The sequence below is a fragment of the Nuphar pumila genome, chromosome 7 (assembly GCF_984573655.1).
Source record: "Nuphar pumila chromosome 7, dmNupPumi1.hap1.1, whole genome shotgun sequence".
In the NCBI taxonomy this organism is placed as follows: Eukaryota; Viridiplantae; Streptophyta; class Magnoliopsida; order Nymphaeales; family Nymphaeaceae; genus Nuphar; species Nuphar pumila.
In genome coordinates this window covers 121,260,623-121,288,534 of record NC_143255.1, presented here as the reverse complement: position 1 = coordinate 121,288,534, position 27,912 = coordinate 121,260,623, and the positions used below count along the sequence as shown (strand labels likewise).

The following is a 27,912-nucleotide window of genomic DNA, read 5'->3' as shown; positions in this document are numbered from 1 at the left end:
CAAAATACCAACTTTTTTCACCATGCTACCTTCATGTGTTTCTCCAAGCCATCCACTGAACCAGTGGCTTGCCTGATGGGTGTTCTCTGCAGGAAGGAGGATTTACCACTTCCACTTTGCAGGGATGTAAACGGTTCAGATTTAGTTCCCATCTAGGCATTACTAAGTCCGACTTAATGGGGTTTGGCGTAATCGGATTCAGATTTGGATGCAAAATGATAATACCAAACCCGGATCCAACTAACTTAAAACCCAGTATTTACACTTAATCGGGCCAGGTTCTTAGTCATATTCGGGGTTCCACCTTTGAATGCAAAACTTAATATCAAACCAAGATCTGATTATTATTCAGATCCAGATTTGGCTACCAAACCAGCTTAATGGACTCGGATTCGTTTTCTATGAAATAGATCAATAAAAAATGGGCATGTGACCCTATGAAATGCTTTCATGATGAGAACTAACTTAGATGAATAAATGAATGTGATTTAAAAAGATGCTTTCTGAGGAACTTGAGAAATTCACTTGAAAATAAAATTTATGTGCCTTATAGAGTTTAACGAGATAAATTCGCCCCATATTTCTGACTATGGCCATAGATATGGTTTTAATATACCCATTTAACTTTAAAAAGGAGGAAAATGCTTGTAAAATTTGAAATATGCGATGCTTTTCGAAAATAGCCTAAGAGTGTAGGCTGAATGTGGCTTATACGAAGATAGCAAATCTGAATTTCATTCGTATTCTGACTATGGTCATAAATACGAATTTCACCGAGTTTGTCAACTCCCTAGAAGCTTGTGCACGTGTCATTCGTGTAAACTGTGGTAAATTTCAAAAATGCATGAATCATCATTCATCATACATTAATATTTACGAAAGCAAACTATATGCAATGCAACTCTATTCTATGCAGAAAATGTAAATTCTTATTTCAATATTACATTTGACTTTACATCAATAATTGAAATTAAAAATAAAATAAAATCGTCAACCTGAATATCCCTGCAAAACTAGAAAAATACGTTAGTGAAGATATGTAGGTTTTTCTGGATTTATCCAATAATTATGGAAATTATTGGATTTATCCAGATATAAACCCAATTTTATGCCTCTCTGAGATAAACAAGGTGAAAATAATGTAAATATGAAGAAATAATGAAATGAAAGATTTTGAAATTCAAAATTATGATGAAATTGACCAAAATGCCCCTAATAACAAGACTATGACCTTGAATAAGGGTTTTCAAAAAATGTCTTTGTAAATTTGGACTTTTGAAATTCAAATGGATGCTAATGGAGATAAAATTGAATATGAAGCATCATAATAAGATTATGCACATGGCGAGACCCTAAAAATACCAAAAATTCCTAAAATATCGCTAAAATATCAAATTTCGCCAATATTTCGCTTGAATCGGGACTCCGCGGGTACCCTGTTTTTACATTTAAATCAAATTATGCCCCAAATGAATTCCAAATTCAATGAAATTCGGCACTTACACTCTTGATAACCCTAATAACAAAATAAAACTGAAAAACAGGATTTTTCATTTTAATTTAATACAGAAATTAAATAAAAGTTAACAAGATAGGCGATTTTGTTTCGTGGTCATGAACCTACAGTAGTATTAAGCACAAATCAGATATCAATCTACCATGAAAATTCCTGAAATTTCACATGAAGCAAATAGATAGAAAAACAAACAATTTTGCTTTTTACAGATCCAGGATCTGATTTATGGTCGGAGAGATATACCTCCGGCAACACAGGTGAGATTCTGGTAAGCATAAAATTTAAGGAAAAAGAACAGGTTAGATCTAAAATTCCGAAAACAATACAAAACAACATCTAAAAATTATAAAAATTTAGAGAATGATAATAGACATACATGGGATCATTTTCCATTTTTACAGGTCTGAGATCTGACCTAAGGTTGCAGAGAAACAATTTCGGCAACATATGTCTGAATCAGGTAAGAACATGATGAAGGGGAAAAGGCAGATCTACTCTGAAATTTGGGGGGAAATAGCAAACATTGCCTAAAAATCTTGAAATTTTAGGAACTGACAGTAGACACCCCGGAGATAATTTCCTCTTTTTACAGGCCATGAATCAGACCTATAGTCGGGAAGTTATGATCGACCTAAGTCGATCTAAAGCGCCGTCGACGTGCAACAGGCCCTGTAACACAACTTTTATCTTTTGATTTATGAAAAATATCAAACAGTAGCCTAAAATTCTAATAAAATCATGTAAAATACTAGACACCCCTGTAAACACGCTGCATTGACAAATCAGCGTTTAAACACCTGCAGCGTTTTCACAACATCCAGACCCTGGTTTAGTATTCTATTTTTTAATAGGTCTACAGACTTTAAAATGTTTCGGTTTTTTGTGGGAAAGCAGAGACAAATAAAGGTATTCAACATAAAATCATCAAGATTTATTGACATGAATTAATACATGAAATCACAACATTCCTATACTCATAAGATCAAAACCTGTAAACTACCATTAAGCATTTAACAAAACTAAACTACACATGAATATAAAGCAATGTAATAAAGCTAAACATAAGGCTTAAAACATAAAAACTACCAAAAAAAATGACAACAAAACGTAAAATCATAAGGGAGACATGCTTGATATTCATATTAGCTATCGAAGTGAGGGATTCAATCCATCAAATGGATGAATCGCCTCATTTATATAGCTCTATCACGAAATAGCTACCATTTCATGCCACGTGAATTCATAAAAACAAGTCTTTTACCAACGTGAATCCAGTTTTGAACTGTTTTCACGTGGTATTCATAACAACAATGCATGATACTTTATATTATATTGCGGCAAGCATGATCATCATGAATGTTTAACTAAAAACAAATACAAAACTATGAAAAGACTAAAGAACTTTACCTTGGATCCTTGCTTGCCACGACTGGAATGGCTGTTGTAATGGAGAGGGCTGAAACACCTTGATATTGTTGGAGGAAGGAGGAGGGAAAAGCCCACAAGTCTGGGGTCCTTGCTTGCCACGGCTGGAATGGCTGTTGTAATGGAGAGAGCTGAAACACCTTGATGTTGTAGGAGGGAGGAGGGAAAGCCCACAAGTCTATGTGAGAGAAGGAGAAGGAAGGGATTAGGTTTGCTGAAGGAAGGAATTAGCTGCTCAAGGGAAGGAGAGGAGAGAGGCAAGTGCATGAGAGAGAGATCTACGATAGGGAGAAAGGATAGTGAATAAAGAAAGGAGAGATAAAGAAAAAAGGAAAGAAAGGGAAATAGAAAGTAGAGGAAAAGTAGGGAGAAAGAAGGAAAAGGAAATAGAGGGAAAGAAGGGAGAGATAAGGAAAGTAGGGGAAGGATTTTCTATTTTTTTTTTGTTTTTTGAAAATTTTCAAGTGTGGCGCCACATTGGAGTGGGCCCCACTTATTTTTAAAAGAATGATTTAAAAATTAATTGAAAAACCAAAGGGGTCAAAACGATTTTATCAAATTTTCAAAAAGAGAATTTTGAACTAAATAAAAGAATTTTGTATTTTCGAAATAAAATTCAAAATTTGAAGTTTCATCCCCTTTGCAGAGTGAGTCCAACTTAAAAATTTGAAAATTGAGTTTGAAAGAAATCCAGATCATTTTCTCAAGAAAATATTTCGAAATGTAAGGTCCCGAGAGTTAACAAATGATAAAATATCGATTTAGAAACCCAAGGTTTGGAGTTGATTTCAAAAAGTTTTAAAATTTGAATATGAATTGAAAAATTCAAAACTAGAGTTCTAGACCTCGAGATGACATGCAATGACGTGGAATGACTGACATGCACTGACATGCAATATTTTTAGGGAAATGCACTTTGAACAAAAGATTTAAAATCTCAAACCCCTGACACATATAAAATTTAAAAAATTTGCAGCTGAAGATGAATATTTGAGCCAGAATATAGAAATGTTGAGGATTTGAAACAAAAATTGGACCTCTGAGTGATCCAAGCTCAAATGTTAACCAATTTGTTCTCTAAAGGCCTAAGAGAACAGGTCTCAACGGCTGAAGAGAGGTGTTTGTGAATACGAGTGAAAATTTGAAGTGTTTACAATACGCCATCCTAGATGAGTCAAGTCACGCTTAGCCCGCTTACCCTACACAAGCTGCTCTCTTGATGAGCCTGAACAAGGTTCATGCGATACCAAACTGCTCGGAGTCTCGAGCATCTCAATTTATCAGTACCACTTCCACACAAACGCAGTACAGGATTTTGTAAGGTTAAAGTAGACACGGCATTAAGCTTCCACAACTCCACTGTTTACTCCATCTTACCTTATCATTCCCAAAAAACAAAAGAGCCATGATAAGCAAAACCTGCTTATAACAAAAATATTTTACTGCAGGATTCTACTTAGCTAGATCACTGAAAACTCGAGAAAAAAGGCCTACTCATCTCCATTGGTGAATTTACAGAAGAAGCTAAGGAATCAAGAACTTGCTTCAAACAATTTGCTATTGGGAGAGACAAAAAGAAACTCAGACAAGCATAATTTCTATTTGATATGGTTCGAGCTGATCTGAATGACAACACTTAAGAATCGATCAATCAAAATTGAAGAAATTAGGAAAAAAAATTCCTTGACGGTTATACAAACTGCCAATTTGGATTTTGAAGAGGAAGAACCAACAGATGATCATGGGATTTACTCAAGAAAAGCCAAACGTGTCAACCTTCCTAAGAGTCCTCGCATTCAACCAGCTTCATGGTACCCAATGACAAAAACGGAAGCTAAGCAGAAGCATATAAGATAATGCAAAGATACTGTACAAGTATGAAAGAAATAGATTATATTTATATGCTCGTGTCACTGCGAGTCACACACATAACTTGAGATAAACGTAAGATAGCTGCCCATAATGAATGAGCAGATTAATGGTTAGCATACAATCCGATAACTACTAAACATAAAACCATTTTATTCTTCTTCTTCAGCCTCCTCCAGCCAGTTCACAAAAGGCTCCAGAGCTTTCACAAATGTTTGCCTGTTTCAAAAGACATTGGAACGACAGAGCAATCAAAATCAGCATTTAGACAGGCAAGTTGGTGCAATAATTCATGCGATAAAGATCTGATAAGAGAATCATTTACAAAAGAGCAGCAGATCATTTTAAACAGTTAGCAGCCAATGAAAAATACTAACACACAACCAATGGGGGCTCCAGGTGGTTGGTAGGAGCTGTCAGTGCACATCTCCCTGTGGTGGGACGTTGCAGGTTTAAAGCCCCAGTGATACTATTAAATAATAACTGGTGGGGGTCTGCCTAACCCCAGCCTGCCTTTCAAAAAAAATACTAACAGATCAATACGATAGGTTCAGTTTTTTCTTTTTCTTTTTTAGTGTGCAGTTTGGATGTCCCATTTACAGGCCAAGAGGTGTCACATTGAACATGGACTTAAGTCGGTGTCCACACTGTAAAACTCCATGAATACTCTCCCCCCCCCCCCTTCCCTGCCCGCCAAAAATAGCTTCCCATTTGACTTGGGCCTTGCGGCAAAGGATGTGCACCCCATGTATCGAACTCTTGACCTTCAACTTGAAAGCCTTAAGCCAACCCACCTAGCCAGGTGTGTGGAGCCTTTAGGGGCTATGATTTACGGTCTAGCTACCAAATACCATTATGGGTAATGTGATGGGAATGCCAAATAAGACAATTACAAACAAATATGCACTGGCAATGTAACAGGCAGATAAAACCAGAGACATGGAGAAATTATGGAAGTCGAGAAACTCTTAAAATTAAAAAAAAAGACTTTAAAGATTTTAACATGGTTCTAATGCATTCTTGATGGAAAATTTTCAGAAATTACCTTTACAAGTCTAGCCACTAGTGTAAATAGTAAGGGAAAACTAGGCACTATTTGTAAGCTGCGTTAAAAACATTGTAGTTCATGGTGACAAAATACTGATTTACTTCTCAGAATGCAAATAGATGAAGGTACACCAGCATAAGAGGCTGAAGAAACTGATCATTCTCCTCTTTGTTTTTTCCTCGTTTGGGAAACCAATAACAAGAAATCACTTTACTTTTTATTCTTTGAAGCAAGCACACCCATGAAAGTATGCATGCACACTTACCGGCAATATGCACTATGCCTTGCCTTCAGGACGTATGTTTAATAACAAAAAATGAGGTGCAAATAGCTGACTTCCATACCTGCCCTTTGGGTTGCTACCTCTACGAAACCACATGAGAATGGTGTCTTCTGCAAGTACATCCTGATCATAAAGAGACCTTATAATTTCAGGAAAGAGCTTCATAAGCTTGGCATCCTCGTAGCATTGAATCTGAACTTTGTACATGAGCTCAAGCTCTAGCTTCGCATTGACACAAAATGTGCTAAGAAGTTTCGCCCATGTCTTCACCTGTTAAATAGGGCACATACAATAAGACTACATCCTTGGATCAGCATGCGTACATGAGAGAGAGAGAGAGGGGTGTAAAAATGCAGGCCTCATGAAATATCCAAATTCTAGTCTTAAATTCAAAAATAAAAAAATGTTCATCACAACTAAAATGATCAGGTACGGTGATCTAATCTGAAGTTCAAACATGGGATACAGTGAGACTTATTTACTTCAGCTCAGTGATGGGTTCCTGGAACATACCATCAAAAATATTGCTGCAACTGTCCATCAAAGGCCAATTCAAATATTTCAAGACCATAAAAAAGAGCAACGATCAATCATCATCTGTTGAAGTACTAAAAGCAGGTCAAATAATTCTCTGAGTGTAGACAACACTTTGAGGCTACCAGCAGCAACCAGGAAGGACTTAAAAAATTGGATATCCATCAATCTTAGGTAACACAGAAGACCTTTATTTTTGCTTCAGACTTCACAAGGATGAAACATGCACGCACACGCACGGCAACAAGGGCAGGTCTGGCCTTAAAACACCTAAAGCCATTTTTGAAGTGTCACTGGTTTCTAAACTGAGTGGCTAAAAGATAAGCCATGTCCCAAAATCAAAATTCATACCTACAGTGTAATAACCTTATTTTTTTACCTTAGTTAATTGAGAAATTTTATAATACGTAAATGGGCTTGGGATCTACATTCCGGATCCAAGACCCAGATAGGATCTTTAAGTATATATGTATAATACCGTGTATAAATATATATATAAAATGATGAAATATATATATATATATATATGCTTTACACAAGTAGATCAGGGGATCCACGATTGGATCCATACGGATCCAATCTGTGGATCCATACGGCGTGGGTGGTGCGAGTCCAAAACCGCGGCCGGACTTGGATCCCGAGTCTCAGACCCGGACTTGGCCCGCACACTGCAAAAAAAAAAAGAGGTAAAAAGGCAACCCGATATGGGTTGCCCGATAAATCTGAAACAAGAAGTTAGGGTTCAGAGAGAGAACCCTAACTGAAATCGCATGGGAGAGGGTGGGCAGGAGCACAGCCACCGGAATGAGGGTAACAACCTCCTCTTTTCTCGGGAGGCCACCTTCCTTCTAAAAGGGGGACCCCGAACCCTTTTTCTCCCTCACTCTCGTGCTCTCTTCCCCTCATCTCTCATCCCTCATTCTCCCGTTCCCTCTCTGTTTCCCCAAATCATTCCCTATCTCTTTTTCTCTCACGCGCGACGTGAAGGGGGCGCTGGGGACGCGACCCCTTGTTCGACAGCAGGGTCACCGGAGGTGGCGATATCAACTCCTCACGGTAGCAGCCCCAAGCATCAGAAGAGGTACGGTTCTTCTTTTGAATTTCGGTGAGGGATCGAATATCGGTTCGATTCTGTGTAGTGTTTTGAAATGAGAATCCATGGGGAAAAACTCTATATGGCTGTCTTTCCTAAGAAACATGAAGGGCGAACCATGGATCGCTCTCCATGGCCCAATAGCTTGCTCTTTCGTCTACTTTCTTCTTTCTTTTTAAGAAAAAAAATCTGTGTATACTAATGAATCAAAAGGAACTGATTTCCTCTTTGTTGAGATCATAGTTTTTGTTTAAATTGATTTCATTGTTTCAATTTGGGCAGCGTATTCTTGGAATTGTGTTCTTGGATTGGAATCGTGTTCTTGGATTAGATCCACGTCAGGGGCGTCAATCTTTAGTGGTTTTCTTTACTGAAAGGGGGTTCACGCTGATTCTGGTTCCATCGATTGGTGGTTGAACATGTACCTAAGTCGGACTACCATGACACAGTCCAAATTGTTTTCTGTTTAGGATTTAATCTCTGTCAGGAGGGGCTGCGTGTTTCTTTTTGTTTTCTTGGCCTGAAATCACGCTGGGCTGATACATTATAATCTGTGTCTCTCCTGAATAACGTTTCACGCTGAGTGAAGCTTGATTCGGGTGGATCGGCAATTCTGATCATAAACAAGATTGTTTTTACACATTCAGAAGGGACACCATGGTTGGGATTAGACCTGTGCAATCGCTGCCAGACCCAGCCGACATGGGTCGGCTGGGTATGGAATGGAATAGAACAAAAAGGGAAAAAAAAAAGAATAATATAAGTACATTTTTTTCACTTATACATGGTATGCATATATGTTGATTCAAAATTCTTTCACAGGTTCTCTTAACTTATATATGTAAAATTTTCTCCAGTGTGTAACTGTTTCTTAATTGTTGAATGTTTAACTGCATACTTGCTCAATAATCATGCATCCTATCAGATATATGATCGTGTATTTGTTTCTTTAAAAATACACCTATACATTAATGGGTGGGTACCTGTCCAGCCTTGACAGCATGCACAGGCCCGGGCTGGGCCAGTGCAGGTGCTGTCAGGCCCCAACAGACGGAGTCGGCTGGGTTGGCTCAATTATCCAGCCTGTTTGCCAGACCCGACTGATGCAGCTCACGTTGAAGGAGGAGAGAAAATAATGGCCCACCGTGAATCGGTGGGACTGAACTTCTTTATTAAACTCAGAAATGTCTCAATAAACAATAAAAGAAATGCAATAAACAGGGAAGAATGCAAGGGAAAACAGGAAATAAGTAAAAGAAGGGAAAACTGCAGCAAAAAGAAAAGTCGGCTGGGCTTCTTTTAATCTTCAATGCCCTTCACGCAACCCTAGACAGCCTCTTAAAGACTGTTTACTGGACCGGGTCGTGGATCCAGGTTTGGATCCGACCCACGATCCGGTTCAGTCTCCCTTTGCAGCTGGTTCTGGGGCGTGCGAGCTCCGCCACGCCTGACGTAGGTGCGCAGGGGTACCTCCCTACGTCGTGGCTCCGTCCCTGCAGGTGAGTCATCTCCACGGGGTCTTTCATCTGCCCTGTGTGGTGGATCGAGTGGCACGCTGGGCCCAATCGGGTCCTGCCCTGCATCATTCTCCCCTGGTTGGGAAGAAGTCGGCTCTGTCGACTTGTTGTTGCCACGGTAAGCATATAGATCAGCCACGTTAAAAATAGGGGAAATATGCCAATCATCGGGCAGCTCAAGGAGGTAAGCATTTGAACCTAACCGCTGGAGGATCCTAAAGGGGCCATACTTCTTAGGACTTAATTTGCTATAGGTACCGACAGGAAAACGCTCTGGACGCAGGTACACCCAGACAAGTTGATCGACCTCGAAATGGACATCACGACGACCCTCATCTACGAAAGCTTTGTAGGTCTCATAGCTTTCAACAAGTTTGGTCCGGACTTGTCTGTGAATGTCACGCATATATTCAACGGCATCAAAGGCATCCGGAGCTGGAGCTGAGAGATCTGACACAGGGGCGAGGTCAACGACATGGGTGGGAGACCGACCATACACTACTTGGAACGGGGATTTACCAGTGGATCGGTTAATGGAGTTGTATAGGCGAACTCGGCTTGAGGCAGAACGAGATCCCAAGTTTTGACATTTTCACCCACTAAGCTCTGTAATAAATTTCCTAAGGTGCGGTTCACGACTTCGGTTTGGCCATCAGTCTGGGGGTGATACACGCTACTGAACTAGAGCTTAGTTTTCAACAGGGCCCACAGCGACTTCCAAAAATGGCTCATAAAACGCGTATCGCGATCGGAAGTGATTGTGTGAGGTAGACCGTGGAAACGGGCAACATCTTTGAAATAATATGAAGCGACTAAAGAGGCATCGGTGGTACGCTTGCACGGGATAAAGATAGCCATTTTGGAGAACCGGTCAACAACGACTAAAATTGAATCAAAACAACGTGGTGTACGGGGAAGGCCCACAATAAAATCCATGGACACATGCTCCCACGGTCGCTCAGGAATGGGTAACGGGGTGTACAGACCACTATTCTGACGATGACCCTTGGACACTTGACACACATGACAGCCTTGGATAAACTTGGCAACATCTTTGCGCATTTTGGGCCAAAAGTATCGTTCATCTAAGAGAGCGAACGTCTTATCATGCCCGAAATGCCCTGCTAACCCACCTTCATGTAATTCAGAAATCAACTGAAGCCTGAGGGAGAAATTGGGTACACATAATTGGTTGCCACGGAAGAGGTAACCATTATGAATACAAAAACGGGGGTCAAGGTTACGAGCGGAAGAGGTGCATCCTTCTCAGACTTTGTGAAAATCAGGGTCCGTATAGTATAACTCTTTGCATTGTTCAAAACCTATGACCTGCACCGACATAGTCATCAACAAGTTGTTCTTCCTACTAAGAGCGTCAGCCACCTTGTTCAGGGTACCCGATTGATGCCGAAGCGAAAAGGTGTACTCTTGCAAGAAGCTGACCCACTTGGCATGACGGACACTCAACTTTTTCTGACTATTCAGGTACTTCAATGCCTCATGATCCGTGTACAAGACAAATTCCTTGTAAATGAGATAATGCCTCCAACCCGCTCCCAGGGACCCAACGGATGGTCCCCGAAATCCAGGCCTGGGTCCTGCTGAAAACTGTTCCGGCCCGGACCCTTTCGGGTTCGGACCCATCCACACGGGTTCGCCAGGTTCCACCCGCTGGTTGGTCATCGCAATGCTTCTGCGCGCGGGACCAGGAGGGAAAAACAACTCTTTCCGGGGTCGGTTTGCTGCGTTGGGGCTCGCAGCGGGGTCCTGCGTACTGCTGGGTCCTTGCGGACCCAACCCTACCTGCGGCAGACCCACAGGAAACCGAGCCCTGGTCTGGGTTGCACTCGGACCAAAGTTTGCGGCAGGACCCGGCGTGTCGCTGGGTTCCTGCAGGCCCAGCCCGGCCGGTGGCATAGCCCCCATGACTCGAGGCCAGGGCAATACTGCACCATCGACATGGGGTTGCCCTGCCCTACCTTCTTGGTTCGGATGGGGGGTACCTGCTGCGTGTGACGCCGTGGCTGTCGAACCTGGGAATGGAGAAGGATCTGCTGGTCGTGGGGCAGCAACACAGTCTGGTTGACAGGACGTCGGCTGAACTGCTGCCGCGTCTGCTACGACCTTCAGTGCACCCTCCAGTCTTTGCCTTGAGGTCGCAGTGGAATCCACCGGCGACTCAAGGGCAGCGACTCGGCCTTCGATCCCATCAAGTCGTCGGGATATGGTTGCCACGTCCCGACTGATACGCACCACATTTTCTTGTATTTTTGTCAACACCTCCATGACACGCAGCATCGGGTCTTCGCTGCTCGCCTCCTCACGCGCTTCGCCTTGTACCGGATCGGTTCCCTCCTCAAGAGCCATACCGCTGATGAAGTTGGAACGCCCGCTGTTCTGATACCACTTTGATGCAGCTCACGTTGAAGGAGGAGAGAAAATAATGGCCCACCATGAATCGGTGGGACTGAACTTCTTTATTAAACTCAGAAATGTCTCAATAAACAATAAAAGAAATGCAATAAACAGGGAAGAATGCAAGGGAAAACAGGAAATAAGTAAAAGAAGGGAAAACTGCAGCAAAAAGAAAAGTCGGCTGGGCTTCTTTTAATCTTCAATGCCCTTCACGCAACCCTAGACAACCTCTTAAAGACTGTTTACTGGACCGGGTCGTGGATCCAGGTTTGGATCCGACCCACGATCCGGTTCAGTCTCCCTTTGCAGCTGGTTCTGGGGCGTGCGAGCTCCGCCACGCCTGACGTAGGTGCGCAGGGGTACCTCCCTGCGTCGTGGCTCTGTCCCTGCAGGTGAGTCATCTCCACGGGGTCTTTCATCTGCCCTGTGTGGTGGATCGAGTGGCACGCTGGGCCCAATCGGGTCCTGCCCTGCATCACCGACCCAGCTGACTGGAGTCGGCTGGGCTTGGTTGGGACCCAAGCCGACTGGGTCGGCTGGGTGTGAGCCTCTTTCTGAAGAAAGACCTTTGTTCTTTAAATACATTTATAAATATATATAAATATATGTGTCAAGAATCGGTATTTACATGTTGTCTGTACTTGACCAAATTATGCAAAAGTTAGGCATGCATTTAATAAAAATTTGCATTGACAGTCAGGTGGAGTGTAATAGAAACTTGTGTTGACGGGCATATGGCATTTCCAAACCGAACCAGTGCATTGATAGTTACACACACTTGAAAGAAAATGTGCATTTGATGTTTCTTTCAATGAAAACATGCATTGACAAGTATGTGTGCACATGATGGGAACATGTAGTGATATGCTTATGATTGGTTTTGTTTTGCATGGATGCACATGCATTTGGCACATTAGATTGATGTTATAAACGAAACATTACTCTGATTTTGATATGTGATACATTGATGGCCTAAATGAACCATCGCCGGCCTGGAGAGCCGTGAGCTAGGTTGTTTTTCATATATGTTTAATTGCATCACCCAAACCACACAGGTTGGTACTGCACACTACTACACTGTTCTTGTTGTCCTCACGGGCTAGAGTCTCATAAGGGTCCTTGCAGGGATAAATGTGAGTTTTTACCTTTACTTTTGCATATGGTATTGCAAAACTTAAAGAATTGTCTTTTAATAAAATATAGTAATAAAGAACAGTGTAATATACGTTCTGGGATCTCCCATTTGGAGAATGAGGATCTTAAAGATTCGGTCTTGGGGATACTGTGAGAATACAAAAACTCTGTGAGCTTTATTTTGTTCCCTTAACCCGATAGTGAGGTTCCTTCTCCTGGCTACGGTTTTAGGGAGAGTCCGCCACTTTACCTGGGGATGGTGTGTTTTGACACAACTGTTGTTTTTTGTACCAAGAAAGTGACACTTGTGGGCATAGGGTGTCCCTTGTGTCCCCGACATTAGATGTAGAGGTCTAATGTTCCGAAGGTAACTCGGTCGAGGGCTAAGTTTGAAGCTCAGTAATAAAATACAAATTGTGTGTTAAGCTACCCTGGGAACCTAACTTGACCTCGGGAATTGTACATGTTTGGTGTATCCATGGACAACGAAAATTAAAAAGAGAAACTTAAAGTTGTATGCATTTAATAGGGCATGCATATGAAAAAATGAAGAACTTAAATGAAAGATATCAAAAGGATTCATGCATTTCACAGAGATCAGGCATGTTCCTGATATGCATTAGATCATGCATATTTTAATTATTCTCTCAATCATTACATAATGATAAGTGTCTAATGTTTACTTCTTATTGTATGTTGAAGTTTTGCTCCTTGCTCTTGCTTAAATGTTGATGCATGTTTAGCACTTATAACTGTTGCATGAAAAATTTCTTAAATGCTATATGATGTCTGGTTTCATTTCCCTCAGATTATTGCATGAAAACTTATCTATATTTTTTTTCTCATCTATTTCACTAAAAGTAATTGTGCTCAGGATTTCGGTTCTAACACCCTACTTTATTGGTTTTTCACAAAGTCAGGTGAGCAGTGAAGTTGACAACTACTGGGAGGGCACGAGAGTCACACTTGGTTCTTGACAGCTTCACTAGTGGACAGAGTGACTCTTTCTTTTTGTCTTTTAGTTCTACTGTTCTTTTCAGTTCCTTGTTTCAGTGAGTTATTACGTTATTTTTTGTTGAGTAAAACACTGTCTCTGAAATTGATTTTTGATTCATAAATAAAGAGGTTGTTTTGGTTCTTATGGATGATGACTGTAAGTTCCTTTGTGGTGTTTGGCTATCCAGTTGGAATTGGAATTGTGAGGACCCCGGGTCTCTGGAAAGTTTTTCACATTATTTAAATAAAAAATCCGCATTTTCAAGAGATATGAGTTGGGGTCGTTACATACAGCCTCTAAATAATAAGAGCAAAGTCAGATTACCTTGCATTGGTTCTAGCAAACCTGTTTAATTGAACCACGAATTTCACACCTTGAACAAAACAAATCGAAACTGACAGACCAGAAAAAAGACAAATCTGACTAATTCTCTTCCAGAACTGAGACAGAGGGGCAACTATGTAATGTAAGAAGGATATGGAGATTCCCGCATGGATGACATGGTACCCAGACTGATTCAACACTAAGGGGGGCCTTTGTTTCAGCCCAAAATGAGGGGAAGAAGCCCATTTTCATATCAAAATGAACCTCATTCCCACCGAGGGTGAAACAAACACCATGTGAGAACCCACAGTGGGGTCCACACGCTTTCCAATGAAAAGAGGAAAATAGAGAGTTGATAGCTTTCATACATTATATTATTGCACATAAATAGTATAAGACCCACAAGACACATAGAGTCGTTCACTACATGATTCAATACAAAAATCATTTCATCAAATTTTTTCCATTTTTCAAGAGCTCGGCAGATCTTCAAATATTTACAATTTGCATATGTGAAAAAGAATATTGGTTTATGTTAAAAAAGGTGCCCTTGTCTATTCCAAACCATAGTTTTCATTCTATCCATGGAATTTGCAAAGGCTCAATGAATCTTCGTTGAAAAAGAATACTTTCCCTATAAGTGCCTGCAAATTAAATTTTTAATGGAAAAAATCCATTACTTGAATACATCTGCTGCATATTAGATTTTCAGGTCCTTTCTGTAGGTAACACATTTGCCATTTTTAAGATTATGCATATTGTCAGGATTGAATGTCGTAGCACATATGCTTGTGTGCATGTGTTGGTGTTTCCTGCATCTTTTATTACCTATATTCATGATTCCCTTGCTTGTGTGCATGTGTCAGTGTTTCCTGCATCTTTTATTATCTATATTCATGATTCCCTATTTTTTATTTATGTTTATGAAAGTTTTTTTTTAAAGCATCCAACCTATTGACAATATTCAAAACCATAGTCACAAATGTCGGTATTGGCTATCTCTCGGAGAGGCTATTTCTGGCGATATTATAGGTTTGGTGATAAATCTTGGGAAAAGATTGGGGTTAAAAATATAAAAAATAACAAAAATAAGTAAGAAAATAACATGTTTAGACAAAAAATACATAAATAATAAAAGAAATAAGTAAAAAAAATCTAAAAGAAAAAAGAAAACATTTAAAATGTAAAAAACAAATTAAAACAGTACAACTAATTGATAATATCATGAGAATGTCGCAATATTCTCACGATATTATCGCAATATTATCAATTTGGCGATATTTTCAAAATATCTTAATATTTTATCTACATTATCGTTTGCTGAATTTACAGCAATAATATCGCGATATTTTCAAAATAACGCTGATATCTGTGACTATGTCCAAAACACACCAACTTTTTCATCATGCTAAAAATGCACCTGATTTTCTCTTCGTTAATCAAAACCAACTTCCATCAGATGAACTCAAGACATCTATCAACCCAACTTGGGTTAAGCTTTTACATTTCAACCTATGTCACACGGACACTCCATTTTGCCCTCCGTACCCGTGTCGACAGGTGTGTCCTCGTGTCAACACACATTGACACCTGAACATGCCATTTTACCCTCTGTACATACAAGTTTGTATTCAATTTATAATTTATAATTATATTTTCAGTTTATAACTTTATATTTTCAGTATATAATATATATTTTAGATATAGCATATATATTTAGATTATATTCAGTTTATTTTGTATTTATGTGATATCTATTATATTTAGATTGCCCTCTGTACCCGTACCCAGGTGACATATATTTCAACATATTTACCCTCAAAACGTTACAAAATACTACACATGCAAACCAACACCCACAAGATCCGGACTCATAAGATGCAACATTTTTGCAATAACAGCACCACTTTTCTGGTTCAGCATGTGTGTGCACACACACACACAGATAGAGAGAGGAAATAACCTGGCGAAGTGCCGCATTTGTGTTCTGCTGCTGATTTTTACCAGACCATTGGACTGCCTCCATAATGACATCCCACAAGATCCGGACAACATCAATATCTGGTAATTTAGCATCCTTCACACGCTGCTTCACTGTTTCTATAACGTCAGATATGTCAGACTCCTCTGAAATCTGTGCAATAAGAGCAGATTTCATCTCCTTCAGTTTGACCTCAAATATCTTTTTCTCGTTGTATTCAACTAGAGGTATGAGCCCTTCCTTCCTGCAAAAAAATAAGCACCCAACAGTAAGATTTACTAATGACAATGAGTGTAATCCACATACAATTTCACTCATATCTATCTATCTATTTTTGTGTGTGTGTATATATAGAGAGAGATGGGTGTATCATCGAACACCCATCTCATTCGACGCAGGTCGGATGCTGTTTGCACCGCTGATCACAAGCATGATCAGCAGCCCAAAAAAATTGTGCAAAAAACAGTCTTTGGAGGCAGTCAGTGACCACCACTAAAGAGTGTTTCTTGATACACTCATGTCAATCTGAATGAATCAGTCTTTCCACGGACAGTGAGTCCAGGCCTGCTTAACACGCACCAAGCGTTCAACCACACAAATCCTGTTTGATGTTAATCCTTTCCGCATATATATATAAGAGAGAGAGAGGCTTTAAGCCATCACAATGTATTTTGTCAAAATTTAATTGTTACACAAACAAAACAACTACTATAATATACTAAAGATAAAAAACACTCAGAGAAAAAAACTTTACAGTTTCAACTACCTCCCATCTTAGACCAACCGAAAAGAACAGAGGCATGAAACAAGATTGTTCCTCAAAGACAGAAGTCAGCATTTGATGTGCTTGTGTCATATTCAAACACACACTTTACAAGTACAATGGAAGTTGAGCAAACCCTCCAGTTTGTTGATCCAATGACATTGATGCCTCACGGAAAATATAGGCATATACTTTGTACTAGTCATACCACTTAGAAAAGAGAAACAAAATCCAACTTTCAACAACATTTAAGAAACATTGCCATCTTATAAAATATCAGGCAGTTTCTTGATCACTGCTTAAACAAGACCATGAACCCAGAAGATGAATACCACCTGAAGTGCTCAGAGAAACCTTCTGCAGATCGTTTTGCAGTGGGGAAAAACTCCAGGAGATTGTCTTCCATTTTTCCCCGCTTCAGAAGGAATATCAGATCATCAAGACTATTCTCAACCAAATACTCCTTGAAAAAGTCTGTTACGAACGAAAGAACGAGCCCCTTGGCCACAAGGCTGTCCTTGAGCAGCGGCTGAAAAACTGTCTCTGGTGGAAGCCCTGAAAGCTTCTGAGAGAATGTAAGGGCTGTGAAAATAGCAAGTTTTTTCCTCTCATTCTCTTCAAAAAGTTCCAGTGACTGAAGGAATTTTCGCATAACATTTTCAAGATCCTTTATGAGAAACGGTCTTCTTCTCAAGATCTTTTGTATGTAGAGAACAGAAGGAAGGATGGATTCACGTGTTGGTTGACAATCTAAAACAGAGTATGTGTGGCGCTCTCCTTCATCAGGCTTGATGGTGCCAGGTTGTGTACGTCCACCAGTGAAGACCACCTACAGTCCATGATTTCAAGCAGACAAACACATATGTAGGATCTAAGAATCACAATTAATAAGATCTTCAACAGAAATTCTATAAACATGGAATAGATCGAACATTGTCAAAAAGCACAGAACCAGAATAGACCGCACAGAAATAAGATAAACACTCCCTAAAAGATTAAATTTGTGGATCTACTAGGGTCTCATGGAGTAAAGCAGTTCTTGTTCTTTATTGCTTCAGTATTACCTTCTCATGCATTTAGTTTATCAAGATCGAATTTACATCCCTGATAGAAAAACTAAACAAAAAATTCAGATTAAGGATATCAACTAAAAGGTCAACAGCTAAGTATTCCTTGCCAGGTCCAATCCATTCTTACATTTTAGATATGCAGTTCATTATCAGCAGCTACCTAACCTGAATCAATATTAACTTGAATCAATTCTACTCTGGGTATAGGAAAACCTAAAAGCATCGGATTGGGTATATATGTAGGACTTCTATAGGATCAGGTACCTGGCCTGAATCCATATTTTGGTACCACACCCAACCTGGATATGTCTGTGTATCCCATCGAAATATACATGCACATGAAAAGTGAAATGGTAGGTGTCGAGCCAAAACATCCTGTTTAAAGGTGAAATACACCACCACTATACCAACATGTGCTTATGTCACATAGGCACGGGCATGGGTGCAGGTATGTGGGGTACAACATGGAAATATTTAAGTGTGTGTGTGTGTGAGAGAGAGAGAGAGGGAGAAATTATGTACGCATGTAATTTCACTGAACAAACTTGTAGCACTTGTTAGAGATAGGGTTTCACAAGAGAAACAAAGGAGAGAAAACTTAATATTCTCATTCATCTAGAAAGAACAAGAGTCACACTTCCTTTTTTAAGGGGTCGACTCTCACAATGTCACAAGTAAAACAAGAAAAACTAAAATAGGACTAAACTACCCCTAAAAATAAGCTAATGTACAAAAGAATGTTTAAGAAAAAAGGGGGTAGCACAAGCCTAGTAATACACCTATTTTACATAAGTCTCAACACCCCCTTTCAAACATGGAATGATGTAAAGGGATCATTCTTAGTTTGGAAAGGAAAGAGTTGAAACGTAGAGTCAAACTCTTCGTAAATACATATGCAATCTGATTCTTTGAGCTCAACTGTTCCAAAGCAATAACTTCATCTTCATAAGCCCTCCTTGTATAATGACAATCTATTTCACTGTGCTTGGTTCGCTCATGAAATTCTGAATTCTTTGTAATATGAATAGTGCTCATATTGTCACAATATAACAGAGTCTTGTCTATAGTGGAGATTCTTTGACTCATTCAATAACCATTGTATCCAAATAATGTAATGTCACGTATTTTCACACTTAGTTAAATTTGAGATTTTCGAAAATTTGGCTAAGTCTGGGAGAAAAATCGTTTGAACCTCGATTTTAGATTGATGTTTTTGAGTTTGGGTTTAGCCCAGGTCTCATCAACTAGTCTAAACGAGCCACTTAAAAGGTGAGAAAAGGTTTTATTTTCGACCTTTAAATTCAAGCAAAAATCGAGCAAAAATCGGGTTATTTTCAGGCGAAATTCGTAATTTCGTAGTCGTGTAATATATCGTTGGATGCATCTCGAAATTCTGAGCGCAACGATGTCTTGTTTTCCTGATTTCGAGTTCTAGTTTGCCCGAAAATCGCATTTTGCTGAAAATTAAGCAGTTTGTCGAAACGGATCCGGAGTTGGATCAGATTGGATCCAAGGCCTATGATCTGAACTAATATGTATTTGGGTCTTATTTAAGTCCTACTTTAATCTGGATTTAATCCAGATCTTGATCCATTTCCGTTTTGGGTATGAGTTTGGATTTTGGACTCGGATCCAAATCCAAATCCAAGTCCAACGTTTTTCCAGCTTTAAATTCACTATAAAGCCTTAATTTGAAGTCTAATAAGGTTGAGAAGCCTTTTGGGTTAATTTGGTAATTTTTGAAAGTTTCTAGGTAATTTTAATTAATTAGTATTTAATAATTAATTAATTAATATTAATTCCAAATTTTATTTTTGGGGCTGAGTAGGACTTTTTAAAAGAGTCCTTATTTCAGCTTAAGAGAGGTTAGGAAAGTGTTTTAAAAGAATTGAAAGTTTTTGTTTTGAAAAGTCAACATTTGGTAGTATATCCAAAAAATTAGGAAACTAGAGGGAGGGAAAGAGAGTTTATCTTTTTTGGAACTCTCTTAGAGAGGGCTGGAGAAGGAGGGGCGACCTCCACTATGGGGGCCTATAAAAAGACTTCAAAAAGAGAGAGAAAAGAGTAAGAGAAGGAAAAAAAAGAAAGGGGAGAGAGAAAGTAAGGAAAAGAGAGGTAAAAGGGGGAAGAAGATGAGGATATTTGATCTTTTTCAGCCATCCAACCCTTGATCCACCATTACTGTGGAGGAGTAAATTCGATCATTTCCTCTAAGATCCATAGATGAAATCCATATGTTTCATCTTTTTAAAGGTTATTGTGGAATAATATACATGTGGATGTATTCTTATATTAAAACAGAATTTTAATCTACGAAAAATATAGTTTGCCATGTGTGTGCACCATAGTATTGTCGATTTTTTTTTAAAGACCCATGTTACGGATTAGTAGGGCATGTGAATCTGGAAATAATCAAACAAAAACGTGGATGTTGTAATGAGATATTGCGGAAATATAAAGAGTGCATACAAGCACATACAACAATGAAAAAGAGACAATATCACAAGTCCACGAAGGGACTACACAAGCACAAGCCTTTAAGAAGGCAACAATATACAAAGCCTCTTATTGAAAAGAGAGAGAAGCTCTCAAGAATGAAAAATATACAAGGGGATCACCCCTATTTATACAAAAGGAAGAGGAGAGAGGAGGAGGCAAAATGCCTCAAAAGGGGAGCCAAAAAGGGGGCTCCCATGGAGTCGTTGGGAGCCCCCAACGGTCACATTTGTGACCGTTGGGGGCTCCAACGACTCTATGTTGGAGCCCCTTTTTGTTATTTAAAAAATACACAAAATAAAAGGAAAAAAATAAAAAGAAAAAATACATTTAAAAGAATAGTTGTTTTCTAAAACAACTATTGTGAAATTACAAAACTACCCCTATCGGGTATTTTGTAATATACAGAATATATATATTATATATATATATATGAGATACATTTTAACACCCCCCCTCAAACTTTACGGGGAGATGACGGAAAGTTTGCCAAGAAGAAACATGAAGCGAGGAGCCGGAAGAGCTTTAGTGAAGAAGTCCGCCAACTGATATTCTGAAGTGACATATGGAAGAGAAATAGTTCCTCGCAAGAATTCGTCACGGACATAGTGGCAATCCATTTCGATATGTTTTGTACGCTCATGAAAAGTATGATTGCTCGCAATATAGATGGCACTCTTGTTGTCGCAACAAAGCTTTGAGGCTTCGGTGATATCAACTCCCATGTCTTTAAGCAAACTGCGAAGCCATACAAGTTCCATTGTCGTGGTTGCCATAGCCCGGTACTCAGCTTCAGTGGATGATAGTGAAACTTTCTGCTGCTTCTTGCATCGCCAGGCAATCAAAGAGTCTCATAGAAAAACACAAAAACCAGTAGTTGAGACTCGATCATTGGGATTACCTCCCCAATCTGCATCAGTATAAGCAAGAAGATTCAAGGAAGAAGAAGATGATAGAAATAGCCCTTTATTGATGGTATTCCGAATGTAGCGGATGATTCGGAGAACAGCACTCATATGCACAGTTGTAGGAGCATGCTGAAATTGGCTAACAGAGTGAACCGCATGAGTGATATCTGGTCTGGTGATAGTTAAATAGGTAAGAGACCCAATGAGTTGTCTGTAAGGTGTAGGATCTTCCAGAAGAACCCCATCCTCCAACCGCAATTTGGCATTAATAACCTCGGGAGTCTCTATTTTCTTTTCATCGGAAATTCCAGACTTAGAACATATATCTGCAGCAAGCTTCATCTGTGACAAAATATATCCTCTAGGAGAATATGCAACTTCAATTCCAAGAAAATATCTGAGAAAACCTAAGTCAGACATATCAAAATTATTTTTTAACATATTTTTAACATTAATAATACTATTTTGATCATTCCCAGTGATAATCATATCATCAACATAAAGCAATAAAATTACAATACTAGAACCTGCATGTTTGACAAAAAGAGCAGTGTCAGTATAACAAGAGTGAAATCCTAACTTTATCATGATATCACTGAAACGATCATACCAAGCCTTAGGAGCTTGTTTAAGGCCATATAATGCCTTTAAAAGCCGAAGAGTTTGACCTTGCTTAAGATTTATTCCGGGTGGCGGATCCATATAAACTTCTTCACTTAAACTTCCATTTAAAAAGGCATTTTTTACATCAAGTTGATAAATAGGCCATTTTTTGGTTGATGCAACAGCTATTAAAGTCCTAACACTGGTCATTAGAGCTACAGGAGCGAATGTTTCTTCGTAATCAATGCCATATTCTTGGGAGTATCCCTTAGCAACTAATCTAGCTTTATATCGTTCTAAAGAGCCATCGCTTTTAGTTTTAACTTTGAAGACCCAACGACAACCAATAGGTTTTTTGTGTGAGGGTAGATCAACTATTTCCCAAGTATTGGCCTTTTTTAGCGCATCAAGTTCAACTTGCATTGCTTCAACCCAATGAGGTATAGATTTAGCTTGATTATAGTGTGCCGGTTCAAAATAAGAGTGTAAGGTTATTAAACATGCCCGATAGTTGGGAGTTAAGGAATCATAGGATACAAACCTATTTGGAGGTATTGATATTCTAGAAGAATGCCTAACTTGTGGTTCCTCAGTGGATTCAGAGATTTGAGAGTATTTTTCGAGGACACTAATAGGATTTTCTTGATTTCTTCTTGAGTAAACATTTATATTGGTGTCGCTATCATGAATATTTATATTAGAATCACTATCATTTGAGGGTGTTATGTCAAGAGGGGATACCTCACGAGAATCATCAATGTTTTCAAGAAAATCTTCTTGTATGTCATCAATAAGATCATATAAGAATATATAGTCAATTTCATTTGTTTCTTCTAGTTTATCAAAACCGTTTTCTTCTTCTAGAAATGTTACATCTTTTGAAATATATAACTTATCATTCTTAAAATCATAACATTTATACCCTTTTTTATTTTCACCATATCCTAGAAATACACATTCAATTGCTTTTGGAGATAACTTATCCCTTTTGTGTGATAGAAAAAAACATTTGCAACCAAAAATACGAAGACGATTGAAGTCGGGTGAAAATTTAAAGAGTTTTTCATATGGAGAAGCATTTTTTAACTTAGAAGAGGGCATTCTATTGATTAGATAGATTGAGGTTAAGACGACTTCGGCCCAAAACTTCTTTGGAATATTCTTAGAAATAAGTAATGTTCTAGCGGTTTCAATAATATGCCTATGTTTCCTTTCCGCTAGGCCATTTTGTTGGGGAGTCCTAGGACATGACTTTTGATGACAAATGCCATTTTGGGTTAAATATTTTTGGAATTCGTGAGATAAGTATTCGCCACTGGAGTCGGATCTTAAAATAGATATGTTACTTTGAAATTGATTTTGAACCTTTTTATGAAAATCTTTAAAGAAAGTAAATACTTCCGATTTATGACTAAGGAAATAAATCCAAACATACCGAGTAAAATCATCAATAAACGTGACATAATATGAATAACCTCCTTTAGACATAACCGGAGAAGGCCCCCAAACATCCGAATGCACCAATTCAAAAGGCCTTGATGAATGAAAAGTTCTAGTTGGAAATGGAATAGACTTCATTTTTCAAAAAATGCAATCTTTGCAATTAATTTCTTTTTCCTTACAAAATTTGTTTCCAAAAGGAAAGAGATACATTTTGGAATAACTTGGATGACCAAGTCTTTTATGCCAAGTTGCCATGTTTTTTTCTTGGACATAAGAACAAAAAAAGTTTGTAGGGAGATCAAGATGGTCCATATAATATATGGTCTCCCTTTCTATGGCCTTGCCCAATCCGCTTCCCGGACCGGAGATCCTGCACAAAGCAACCATTAGATGAGAAAGATATTTCACATCCATGGTCGGCAATTTGAGAAACCGAAAATAGGTTTAAATTTAGTTTAGGAACAACTCTTACTTTTGGAACACAAAAATTTTGTGAATCTTTAAAAGAACCAATACTTGAAATTTTTAAAAAGGTTCCATCGGCCGTAGAGACACAAGAGTCCTTTGAATTGGTGCAAACATCAACAAGTGCATTTTCATGAGGGGTCATATGAAAAGAAGCTCCGGAGTCAAGGATCCAAGAATACGTACCGGGTGAAGATGATGAAGCAATAGCCGCACCCGATGTGGAGGAAGAAACTTTTAGCATTTGTTGGAGAGCCATAGATATTTGTCCAAGAGTTTCCTTGATGTCATTGTTCTTGCCTTCATCTTCTTTGGTGGTGGTTTCCTCAAGAGAAGCCACTTTAGGTTTGAAGGTTCCAATAAGCTTAGGACAAGCGGGTCTAATGTGACCCGGCTCATTGCAATAATGACACACAATCATTTTTCTTCCTCCATTGTAGTTTCCTTGTTTCCCAAAATGAGGAGGCTTGTAGGCTCTAACATTATTACCCGGTTTGGATACGGCAAGGACTTCATCAACATGCTTACTCATGCCAAGCCTTGTCTCCTCTTGAGTGATTTTGGCAATAGCATCCTCAATAGGAGGAAAAATAGATCTATGGAGAAGTGAAGATCTCACTTGCTCAAATTCGGGACGAAGCCCAAAAAGAAATTGAAACAATCGCTCTTGTTCCATTTGTTTTTGCCTTAAATCAACGTCTTCCATAGAAACCCATTTTGGCTCTAAGAGAGCCAATTCATCCCATAGTGGGTTTAAAGCACTATAATAATCTTGAATGCTAGAATCACCTTGCTTGGTGGTTCTAATCTTTTCTTGCAAGAAGTATGCTCTTGCAAGATCCTTTTGGGTATACATACCCTTCATAAAGGACCAAGCCTCATTGGCTCTACGAAATTTAGCTATATTAGCACATACCTTAAGCTCCACATTATTCATAAACCACGCAAGGATTTTTGCGTGATTGCTTTCCCAATCTTCCACTTCCTTTTGATGACTTTCAATGGCCTTGAGGCGAGCATCTCCTTCAAGAGCCTTTTCTTGACCTTCTTCAATCTTCGTGAGCATAAGCTTAGGTTCCGGAACGGAACCCATGACAAAACCCCAAAGCTTCTTCCCTTTGAGATTGTTTTTCATTGCCGATGCCCACATCATATAATTCTTTCCATTGAGCTTGAAAGAGAGGTCGATTTTTGTCTCCATGATGATGCCAAGAAGTGAGAAGATATCTATGGGATATGAAAAAACACGAACCACACCTTTCCTTCAAGAATCGAGTGGCTCTGATACCATGTAATGAGATATTGCGGAAATATAAAGAGTGCATACAAGCACATACAACAATGAAAAAGAGACAATATCACAAGTCCACGAAGGGACTACACAAGCACAAGCCTTTAAGAAGGCAACAATATACAAAGCCTCTTATTGAAAAGAGAGAGAAACTCTCAAGAATGAAAAATATACAAGGGGATCACCCCTATTTATACAAAAGGAAGAGGAGAGAGGAGGAGGCAAAATGCCTCAAAAGGGGAGCCAAAAAGGGGGCTCCCATGGAGTCGTTGGGAGCCCCCAACGGTCACATTTGTGACCGTTGGGGGCTCCAACGACTCTATGTTGGAGCCCCTTTTTGTTATTTAAAAAATACACAAAATAAAAGGAAAAAAATAAAAAGAAAAAATACATTTAAAAGAATAGTTGTTTTCTAAAACAACTATTGTGAAATTACAAAACTACCCCTATCGGGTATCTTGTAATATACAAAATATATATATATATATATTATATATATATATGAGATACATTTTAACAGATGTATGTTTATGGTAACAATTGATATTTATTTCATAATCCGGTTGTTAACTTATGAAACTGAGTATACTTGAATTATGCAATCATACCTTGTGCAAAAAAGTTATGCACGTGCATACTGAGATTTTTTTTCTTCTTTACTTGTGCACAAGCATGCTTGAAATTTTTATGTCTCTGTTGGTATATATACATAACTTTTACTGTGTTAGGCCTCAGCTGAGCTACATGCTGGCAGCCCCAGCCAATTGGATCGGCTGGGCTGGGCTTCCAACCAGGCCAGCTTGGTGCTGGCCATGTCAAAAAAAAAGGTTTTTTTTCTGTGTGGGCTGGCTGTCAGACCAGCCAAATTCGGCTGGCCTGACAGGCCGAGCCTGGTGGGCAGCCGAGCCCAGCCGAGTAGTCGGCTGGGCATGTTTTGAACAGAAAAAAAAAGTTTAATAAGAATTTTTTTTATTTCATGTTAGGGCTCAGCCGACTATCCGACCCTTAGTTGGCTGAGTAACTGACCCAGCCGACTGGGTCGGCTGGGTCAAGTGTATTGAAAAAATATATATATATATATAGTAAAATAAATAACTATAATGCAGCGTGTGGTATGCTTTTCTTTTTAATTTTAGTTTCCTGTTAAGTGGGTGTAACTGAGTACATGTTAAGGAATGGGATTGTTACTTGACAGGATATGTTGAAGGTAACGTTGGTGTATGTATACATTTAAACTTATGAGTAGGACAAGTGTGGTCTATAAGAGTGTGCATCTATATGACAGGAATACTTACATTAAATGAAATTATACTGTGAACATAAATATGCGTATTGGTATGGAAGCATGCATTTAACTTGGACACGTGTGCACTAATGCATAAGCTTATGAATTTATTGTTTCATGTGCATCTCAAAAGTTTGCATATACGAAGGTGCATTAAAAAGCATGTGAAAGTAATGCATAGTGACATGCGATTGATGATTTTTGTATATGAATGCATTGATGATCAAATGGATCATTCTGGGCTATGTGAGCATTGAGCATGTGTTGCTCTTTGTTTTAGCTATTCTATGCATTGCAAAAATCAAATGTGATATTATTGTTTGTATTGCATTGTTCCATAATGCCACGGGTTGTGGTCCCGTGAAGAGCTTGACACGTTGAAGCTTATGTTATTAATTTTGCATGTTGATTTGCAAACGTAAAAGAGATGAATTAATAACAAAATAAAAGAAAGTAAATAAAATGTAATTTATGTTTCCTTGATGTCTTTTCTTTAGTGTGAGAATCTTGAATATTGTGGTTCTGAATAAACCGTGAGGATACTAAAACTCCGTGTGCACTGTTGTTGCCCCTGAACCCAATATTGAGGTTTTTCTCCTAACCACAGTTTTAGGGAGAGTCCGTGACTTTGCCTGGAGGTAGTATGTAGACACAACTGTTGTTTTGGTATACCAAGAAAATGGGCGTCAGTGGATGCTGATTTTCATGGTGTCCCCGACATTGGATGTTGATTTTCAATGTTCTGATGGATGGTGTTGTTCCTGATATCGATCGACGGCTAAATTTGAAACCCAGTAATAAAATATTTGTGTGCTAAGTTACCCTGAGGACCCTACTTGACCTCGGAGATTTTACCCGTTTGGAGTATCCGTAAGTAACGGTAATTAAAAAAAGAAATTTAAATTGTGTGCATTTAATAGGAACATGCATATAAAAAAGAAAACTCTGATAAAAGATAATAATTTATTCATGCATTGCACTGAATTATGCGTATTCCTACTATGCATTAGATCATGCATATTTACTTGTTCCCTTAATTGTGATATATTGATGAATGCATGATATTGTTCCTTAATGCATGTTAAATGTCTTTAATGTTTAGATTGTGATCTTTGTTGCTATTAAATGTTCTCTCATGTTTAGTAAATGTTCCCTATTGCATGAATGATTATTTGAATTATAAATGTGTTATATTTATGTCCCTCTAAAATATTGCATGAATCTTATTTATGTTCTTTTTACTTATTTGATTCATTAGAGGGACCTGTACGCAAGATTTTTTCGATTCTGACACCCTACTTTTTATATTTTTCACAACCTCAGATGCTTAGTGGGGAGGACTTGCTTCTGAGAAGAGTCACGAGAGGACCACACGACTACATGGCAGATTCTTTAGACGGCGTGACTCTTTTCTTTTGTCTTTCCTTTTGCTTTCCTTTTAATTAATTATAT

At 38.8% G+C, this 27,912-nt stretch overlaps 1 protein-coding gene across 1 annotated transcript in view; it reads right to left on the bottom strand.

Annotated features, from left to right (window-relative positions):
• Positions 1 to 4,819: 4,819 nt before the first annotated feature.
• Positions 4,820 to 27,912, bottom strand: part of LOC149833231 (uncharacterized) — a 58,017-nt gene continuing 34,924 nt past the window's right edge. The window contains exons 5-8 of the mRNA XM_090012755.1: positions 17,235 to 17,728; positions 16,119 to 16,380; positions 6,203 to 6,411; positions 4,820 to 5,029 (exon numbers count right to left, since the gene is read on the bottom strand). Coding sequence (XP_089868881.1) covers positions 4,963 to 5,029; positions 6,203 to 6,411; positions 16,119 to 16,380; positions 17,235 to 17,728 — 1,032 coding nt within the window. The 3' untranslated portion in view covers positions 4,820 to 4,962. The remainder of the gene's footprint in view (positions 5,030 to 6,202; positions 6,412 to 16,118; positions 16,381 to 17,234; positions 17,729 to 27,912) is intronic.